Raw genomic sequence first — 9,377 nt, 5'->3', positions numbered from 1 at the left:
TGTTACAACGGGAACACTTAAGTTAAGTTGTGTTGCGTTAAGCAAAATTCGTTAGGTTCTGTTAAGTTAGATTCATTTTTTTTAAGATCGAGTTAACCTATTCAATATAGCACACATTTAAGACTGAGAACCGTAAGCTTACATAGCTACACGTGTGGTTGAATTTCATTCGGCTAGGTTAGGTTAGGTCAGGATTTGTTAGGTTAGGATAGGTTAAACCTCTATGTAGGTTAAGCCGAAGCTGAACGAAACAGTACCGCAAACACAACGGGACAACACAATCAGTTTAATTGTGTTACGTGAAGTTAAGTTAGGTTTGGTTAGGTCAGGTTTTTTAGGTTAGGATAGGTTTGACCTCTTTGGAGGTTAAGCCCAAGCTGATTCAAAGGGTACCGCCAACACAACGGGATAGCACAATCAGTTTCATTGTGTTTCGTGGGGTTTGGTTAGGTTAGGTTAGGCTAGGTTAGATTTATTTCTAGGTTAGGCTCGAGTTGACCCATTCGATGTAGCACACATTTGCTATTGGAAAAATATGCTTCCAGAGCTTTACGTGTAGTTCAATAAATTTCTGTTAATTCAGGTTAGGTGAGGTCAGGTTCTGTTGGGTAAAGTTATGTTAAATAAGTTGATATCAGGCAAGGGTTGATCCTTCACAGTTGTCGACATGTTTTTGAAGTAAAAATTTGCATCACTGGCTTTATTTTGAAATTTATTTGCCTCAGTGCATGATTTTTCGTCATTTTTTGAGGTTATGGCTCAACCATGTCATGATGGGTGATTTTTGATACCGAATTTGAATTCACCGCCCCAAAATCCAAAGGAATACGTATTTCTTGTTACCAGATCCGCACGCACACTTTTTTTGTGTGACTGTGTAATTAATAGGAATTTCAAAGAATTGAAATTATTTTAGGGTGTTTAAAGAGATTTCAATGCATTTTCAAGTGATTTAAGCTATAATCGAAAATTGACTAATAATTTTTCAAAATCAGTTAAAATCTTTTTTATGCATTGAATCATAAATAAGAATGTCTTTTTTTATATCTAGTATATATTTCCTATTTCAATATTCCTCATTTAAGAACATTAATTTGCATTCTTAAATTTAGTTAGGAATAGCTTTAGTTACAAGAAATATGGAAAATGGATGCGAGGTCAAAAAGTTCCACAATCCTTTCGAATAAATTGGAAGCGTAAATAAATTAATAAGTTCTTATTTTATTGATAATGAAACTAATTTAATTTATAAAATGATTTTGAAAACGTATGTTTTGATTAATTTACTTTTTTCGAAAGTGCCCTCTGTGTAGAGAATAACCCACATACGAACATTTGGTGCTACCTAATTCTTGAAAGTTTTTTACAAAGATGTAAACCTAAAGAATCGTAAAGAATCTTTTGATAAAATCAGAAATTCTAGTAGAATTGTGCTTGATAACAATTTTTTTTTTGGCGGTACAGTTTACGTGGAAATTGCGGGAACGCCGATGGACTCTGCTATGCTACCTTTATTCACAGACATTGTTATGGATTTCCTAAAAACCTGTTGTTTAATCAAGTTAGAAGGTACTTGTGACTGTTTCTATTCTGGATTATCTTTATGTGGATGAAATAATTTTATGTGAAAAGAAAAACCACATTGACTTTTTTATTGATACCTTCAATTCATCTGATGAAAATCTCTAATAAAAACAATATTATTATTACTGATTAATATCAAGAACCCACTTCGTCTCACAGAACCCACGTGTATACTTTTTATTGGAAAATATTGATTGATTGTTGTATTGTGTCTTCGATTCAACGTTTCTCAGTTATCTGTCACCACTCGCTCAGTTGTTGTCGCTCCGTTCTCTAATAATGTGGTGAAAATTTTAATCCCGCCCTTAGGTAGTACCTGGCTCATTGTTTCTATTAATATTTTGATCTGTACCATATTGGTAAATATTCCTCAACAAAAATTTAATTTTTATTCTTACTACTGTTGTTAAGTATATTTATTGGTGATTAATAACAAATTACAGTTTGGCGAGGTTGGCAAATCAATCCAACGAAACGTCCCACAATTAATCTGGTGTTTAAAATTTCTCACGCCCATCTAAAACAAATTCAAAAAGAAAAGAGAGAAAGCTATACAACTATTGTTTTATTGCTTCTGAGTGGAAATATTAAATTCATTAACTTTTTTAAATTCTCAGAGTTTAATACTATTTACCTTATCACAGGCTTTTTCCAGATCTCAAAAATGCAAAAGGTGTTTGCTCAAAGGTCTACTAAAGTTTTTACAATATCATCTAAAAAGAGTAATCAAATTTCTAGCAGACCAAAAGAAGAATTCATTCGGAACATAAAACCCATTCTTTTGATATCTCGAGTATTTGGACTGACACCCTACTCAATATCCAATACGAAGTTATCTTTGTCGAGGATGAAAATCGCACATTCTGGATTAATCATAATCTTTGCATCTTATGTTCTTTACGAACGGCTGAATCTTTACTACTATCACAGTAATTTGGAATCTAAACTGCTACATCTCTCAATGATAAGATCAGTATTAACACATCTTTGTGTGTACATAGATGTTGTTCTTGGTATTTTCCGGTACCAAAAATTGCAGAGTTTTTTAAATCATGCCTGTTTCTATGATAGAGCAATGGAATCTGCGGTTAAGAAAAATAATAATTTTGTGGTTCGAAGTTGGATACTAATAGTATTTTGCATGATTTTTATCTTTTTGATTGGAGGACTTACATATCTCTGTGAGGTTGATCATCTGAAAAGCGCTATTATTTATATCATAATGTATCATATTTTTACGTTTGGGATTATAAAATTCTTGACGCTAGCTGCAATTATTCTCATCAGGTTGCAGTCTCTGAATAGCTCATTAATGGGAGGTTTGTATGAATATATCTAAAAAAATTATTTATGTATTGTAAGTCAAGTAGGGTAACCAAACAACTTTATTTTCTAAGGTTCCTGACTTTTTTCTTTCCTGACTATAGAATCTGTCAAAAACAGAAGAAAACAAGTTTCGATAAAAATTTTAAGAATTACAAATTTACTTATTCATTTAAACGAAAAAAAAAAAAAGAATTTTGAACTCTGAAATACGTATTTTCAATTTAATAAAATGGTTTCTTAAATAAAGATATATTTGAATTCTCGACCAAAAACATTACTTTTTTGACAAAATACATGAATTTTCAACAGATTAGGTGCGATTTTAACTGAATACTTTAATTTTCTACCTACAAAGATGAATTTTCAATTAAATATTAAAATACACAAACAAAAAATATTAGATTTAAACCAAATAGTTCAATTTTTGATCTGGAAAAAAAGAATGTCTAAGAAGAATTTTGACTTTCGAACAAGAGAAGATAAATTTTTAACAAAACAAGTTTTCAACGTAGAATGTTTATTGGACACAAAATTAATTTTCAACCAAGCAGTTGGATTTAAAAACAAAAAGTTAATCTTTAAAGCAAAAAATACGAATTTAAAAAAACTAGTTAAACTTTCAACTAAATATTTTAATTTTTAACATTTAAAGATAAATTGGCATCAAGTGTTCCAATTTCAAATTTACAAAAAGTTTAAACTTTAACCAAAAAGTGTTTTATTTGTAACCAAAACAATAGTTATCAACAAAAATGTAACATTTAATATTTTTACAAACAAACGAATTTCTAAAATATTCTTTGAATTTTCAACCGAAGAGTTAAATTTGGAAAGAAATAATAAAGTTTTCAACAGTATATTATATTTTTAAGCAAAAACTTGAATTTTTAAACTGCAAAGGTGATATCTCAACAAAAGATGTAAAAGCTGCGTTTTCAACAACAAAATTTAACAAAAATTATTTTTTAAATCAAAAAAACGTATCTTTAACAAAATACAAGAATTTTTAGACAAATAGTTTGATTTTCAACTAAAAAAGAGACATTTTCAGTAAAATCACTTAGTTTTTTAATTAAAAAAATAATTGTTAACAAAATAGTCCCATTTTTAGCGAAAAGATGAATTTTTCCATAAAATTATGAATTTTTATTTTAAAAAACGAATTTTCTACGAATAAAGTTTTTTAGCCGCGAAAGAAAAATGATGCTTTTGAAAAAAGGAAGAAATAATCAACCAAGAAGATTCGTTTTCTACCAAAAAATACGAGTTTTGAACAAATACATATTAATTTATAACATAAAAGGAATCCAAATCCAACATAAAGTATGGAATCTTCAACTGGAAAATAGTTCGATTTTAATTTAAAAAAGCTCATTTGTAACCAAAGAAAAAAAATATCATCTAAAAAGACAAATTTTTAACAAAATGGTGGAATCCTCAACAAAGGCTAATTAATTTTTAATCGAACTGTTGCATTTTTAAACAAAAAAGATGAAGTTTCTACCGAAGCAGATACATTTTTAAAACAGAAAGATGACTTTTTAACTAAATTAACGAATTTCCAACATAAATTACTGGCAAGAATATTGTATTATGGTGGACGCAAAGCTGCATTTTTAAGATTTCCTCATTTCGCCCTTGCCAATTTGTTATAGAATAGACATAAAATATTTTATAAGTGAAATAGAACAATTTCAGATTAAAATTAAAATTTCTAAATTTTGTAGCCTTGGCAGTGCCTCCCATAAAAATTCTCTGTCTTTTTCAAGAGTTTTTCAAAATCCCTGACTTTTCTTGGACTTTCCCTGGCCAATAAAATTTTCTGACTTTTTCCTGAATTCCAGGTCTTCCCTGACCTATATACAATCTGTTTACCTTATAAAATTATTAAATTAAGGTGTTTAAACAATTATTTTGCAAATAATTATTTAGATTTTTTCGTTAGCAGCTAAATCAGAAGATGATCATAAACATCTTAATATCCGTGATGCATGGCGGCTGCATTGGTATTTAGTTTCTGCAGCAGAAGAATTAAATTCAATGTATTCGATCCAACTTTTAGTTTGGTGCGCAACCCTAAGTTTCAATACAATATCAAGAATTTATACTTTTTTTACACTGCATGAGAGTAAAAATATTTTTAGGAATATTAGAGAAAGTATTCTTGCTTCTTATTTTATTGCTCTTTTGACATCTTTGGCAACAATTTGTAGCTTAACTGCTAATGAGGTAAGCAATCATGGGAATTATTATTTTACTTGAAATAATCAATAACACTCATTTTAAAAAGTGTGTAATAATTGGATGCTTATAGCTATATTATTCCACTTTCTTTACGAGTATACCAAGAATATTGAACGTACATAAAATTATGGCAAAACTATGTTATTATGGATACTCATTATACCAAAGTGCACCTGCCACTTATGTTATAGTTTCGCCATGTAATTTATTTCTAAATACTTTCGCCTTATACAAAAAATTGAATCACGAACGTTAATGATAATTATTTCTCTTTATCATATCTTATAATTGTTTATTATTAAAGGCCAACAAAGTCGGTACACTAATTTTTTCGCCAAAATATCTTCGAAAGCGTTACCTAGGTCAAAAGGAGGTAAGAAAATCGTCATATTTTGATTGTATGATGAAAAAATAAATTTTATAAGGGTTTGTTTCAGGACAGTTTTACAATTGGACAATACTTTCTTCTTCATTCCTTCCACTTTTCAGCTGCTGCTGGATTCTTTAAAGTTAATCTTCCGCTCTTATTGACAGTAAGTTATAAATAATTTTTCTTATACTTATTTTGATTCTCTCGATTTTATTTTATACTTTAAATAAATAAAATATTTTGTATTCATCCAGATAGCTGGAGCAATGACGACATATCTCGTACTATTAATTGCTCCTAATAATTGTTGATTGCAAGAAAAGGATAAAATTGTTTTCCAGAAAATAGTGTGCTCAAGATGGGGCCGCATATTAAAATGCAATCCAATTGATTTGTTTTACTTATAAGGTAGCTTAAAGAAGAGTATGGCATGGTATTACAAATAAAGCACCTCAAATTATTTTTCTGAACAAAAAATTTTCCAGGTATTGTAGAAGTAAATATATGATTTTTCCCCAATCTATACACAGGAAACCCCAGGAATAAATTTTATCTTTCAAATACATAAAAACTTTGCATCACGTTTATCTGACGAAAGATAAAATTTATCTGAAAAAACATAAAATTCATCTAAAAAAAAGATAAAGTTTATCTGGCGTAAACGTCTTTTTCACATAGGTTACATGTCAGACGACTGCGTCAATTTTCACAGAAAAAATGTCCTTCATAAATTTCAAAATCCTCGCGGTATTCAATTTTAAATATTCCTACTTTATTTCACTAATTTTAAACCCAAAAATCACTCACCTATACTTACTGAATACACAGTCTGCACTTTGGTTAGTTTATACCAAATAGTGATTGTTTACAATTTTTGAAGTCTACATCAGAGTCGATAAAAAACTGAAGATTTGTTCAATAAAAGTAAGGGACTGAAGCTGGCGGAGAGTTCTTAGTCAGACATCTTCAGTCCCTTAATTTTGTCTGACATATAATCTATGTGAAAAAACATTTACGTCAGATGAACTTTATCTTTTTTTCAGACAAATTTTATCTTTCGTTAGATAAATGTGATGCAGCGTTTTTATCTCTTTGAAAGATAAAATTTATTCTGATTGAATTCGTAAGAGGTCAGGGTCAATTTAAATGGCTTAAATGACAATAAAAAATGAATATCCGAAAAAGTTACATTGTATGTTTAGTGGCTTTCATGAAAATTAAAAAAATGCAGGTTAAATTCTAATGAATTCAAAAGAAATTAAAAGAAAAATTTAAATAAAATTAGGAAACTCTTGGTTTCTCCACTCTAATTTATTGAAATACATGACTAAGGTGCTATTTTAATTTTGAAAAGTAACAAAAAAATGGTTCAAGAAAACACGTATTTTGTGATTTAAAGATAAAGACAATTAGTTCCTTTTAAAGAGTAAGTAATAAAAGTAACATCTCTTTTTACAAGATATGCATATTCCGGAAAAATGAATGTTATAGGATTAATTTTAAAGCATATCCAATCGTATTTATAAAATTTTAATCTTTCGACTATGATGAAAACGATTTAGGTAGAAAACATTTTTATATTAAATCTAAAAACTGGGAATATGAATTAAGAAACTTTTACTGTACAAAAATTAAAAATAATTTTCGCAGTTATTTTCAATTATAAATAATAATGCATAATATGTTTTCTAGTAGAAAATAAATTATACTGGTTTTTAAGTGAGAAAGTTCAATTAGGCAAATAATTCAGACACCTGATCTAAGTAAGAGTAACGGTACTCGCGTTAAAATTCTGGCATTCACAGCGAATTTTTAAGAAAATTTTATCCGTATGCTGCGCTTTGATTATAAATGATAATTTAGTGCATGCATTTAAGGCCATTACTTTAGTTTAAAATATTTTACAATATTCGGGTGCTTAATGAACGTTAAACTTGACGCTCTTTGTTTTACCGACCTTAATATATTTGTATGTTAATTCTAAACATCATACAATCCTACAATTTTCTCACTCTTAAATTTTATTTTATTTGTAGGTATTCGGAGCCCCGGGCAGGAACCCTTATACATACTCGTACACTGTTACCTACTCCTGTATTAAGTTTAATACACATGTATTGCAAGTTTTTTGCAGATACGTATATCAAATTTAAGACACCATCAAATTTGAAAGATTAAACACACATCTGAAATTCGATATACATTTGTATTAAATTTAATACAGGAATTTCTAACAGTGCACTTCTGTGTAGGATACAAGAGAATATAGATAACCCAAAAATATGCATTAGTTATTTGATTTGAATGTATATTTCTTAGGTTATCTATACATGACGTAGAACGAAGGAACTAGCCTTACGACCGAAAATGAGTTTAGGAAAAAAAGCAGATCAAAATAACCGCAAGACGAACAAGTAGCAAAGGGGCTCTCGTATTAACAAGTACATGGCACAATGGGGATTTTTTGAGTTGATAAGGGAAAGAACTAAATTTATTAGTTTAACCAAAATAACTTACCTTTTCACACAGACGGGCGACTGGCAACTCACTGTAAGCACTCATCATCTGACATGTCAGGTCCGGCAGAGTGCGAAACGCATGCGCTATCGCTTAGTTTTAATACACATGGTTATTATTTCCATTTTTACATACAAATATATTAACTTTGGCACACATAATAAATAAGTTTAATATAAATGTATATTAAGTTCATTTTAGTCTACAAATGTATTAATTTCCAAATAAACCTTTTGTATTAAAGTGTATTAAAATTCATAACATTTTTAACAGTGTAGTTTTAATCCGGCTTCAGTAGTGGGGGGGGGGAGAAGGAGACGTGTAAAGGGGTAAAATAAGTACATATGGAGAAAGTATAGAAAATGAAGGAAAATAGTTGAGGTGGTGGCTAGTGAAGTGGTGGGAGGAGGAGTGATGGGAGAGGAAGTGACATGTCGTAGAGAAAATGAAAAGTTGTAAGGGAAATCTTAGGAGGTATGCGAGGTGCATCAGATGAAATTAGAGCATTATGATGAGGGGGTGTAAAGGAAATTAAAGGTTGGGCGTAGGTGGAGTGAGTGGAGATGATAGAAGAAAAAGTGGAAGAAGTAAGAAAGAATTACTGGAAGTAATTTCTCAAATTTTATTTTTTGTTTTTGGATGAAAAGCTCCTTAATCCGATGGGATTTGTCAAACTATAAGCGGTCCAATGTGGACCAAATTTCAAACCTGAAGGTATTTGATAGGAAAAGGTGAAGTTTTAATAGTTTTGAGAGGTAGTGTGCAAAAGAAATTTGGCATGCTGTATTCTTTCTTTCACGAGAAGCAAACTTGTATTATGCAGAATCGATTTGGATTTAGATGTTCCCGAATTATTTTTCAGTTGTAAGAATTTTGGGACGATTTTCTTGTCCCTGCGCCGTTTGAAAACGATTTCAAGTGGGAAAATATTGCCAAGGAAACGTATATAATAATTATTCGATTATATACTTTTCCTGAAGTGGCCAGGCATTAAACATAATGCCTAAGGATTATATATAATGACTGGATTATATACTTTGCCTGTAACATATATAATTTTTGGAAAAGCTTAGTTTTTATATCATAATAAAATATATTCGTATCACACTTATAAAATGTCACTATTAAAAAGTTCTTACAGCTTTCTGAAAATAAATTTAACAAGCTTATATAAAACTGTTAAGGGAGACATGAAAAAATTGTAATGTTTAGTAGACTAAATTCAAACGTATACACACCATGAATTTTAGGATTAATGTGAATTGAACAAAAAAAAATGTATTTGAAAGAATGGTTGAGAAAATGTATACAGCATTACCTTAGAAGGAGAAAAATC

At 29.6% G+C, this 9,377-nt stretch overlaps 1 protein-coding gene across 1 annotated transcript; it reads left to right on the top strand.

The window, feature by feature from the left end:
* Nucleotides 1–2,248: 2,248 nt before the first annotated feature.
* On the top strand, nt 2,249–5,835 carry LOC117178484. Its single transcript, XM_033369911.1, has 5 exons — nt 2,249–2,597; nt 4,859–5,139; nt 5,459–5,527; nt 5,580–5,691; nt 5,783–5,835. Exons 1-5 carry the CDS (start codon nt 2,249–2,251, stop codon nt 5,833–5,835), a joined length of 864 nt encoding a protein of 287 aa, XP_033225802.1.
* Nucleotides 5,836–9,377: the final 3,542 nt, after the last annotated feature.

This window comes from Belonocnema kinseyi, chromosome 8, assembly GCF_010883055.1.
Source record: "Belonocnema kinseyi isolate 2016_QV_RU_SX_M_011 chromosome 8, B_treatae_v1, whole genome shotgun sequence".
In the NCBI taxonomy this organism is placed as follows: Eukaryota; Metazoa; Arthropoda; class Insecta; order Hymenoptera; family Cynipidae; genus Belonocnema; species Belonocnema kinseyi.
Note: the sequence above shows the minus strand (reverse complement) of the source record. Positions and strands in the feature narration are given on the sequence as shown.

What these genes read in the sequence shown, in the direction of transcription:
- LOC117178484 (XM_033369911.1), top strand. Translation starts at nt 2,249, where the DNA reads ATGCAAAAGGTGTTTGCTCAAAGGTCTACTAAAGTTTTTACAATATCA. An exon ending in GTAGCTTAACTGCTAATGAG is followed by an intron (nt 5,140 to 5,458) that starts GTAAGCAATCAT and finishes TTATTATTAAAG; the next exon opens with GCCAACAAAGTCGGTACACT. An exon ending in GTTACCTAGGTCAAAAGGAG is followed by an intron (nt 5,528 to 5,579) that starts GTAAGAAAATCG and finishes AAATTTTATAAG; the next exon opens with GGTTTGTTTCAGGACAGTTT.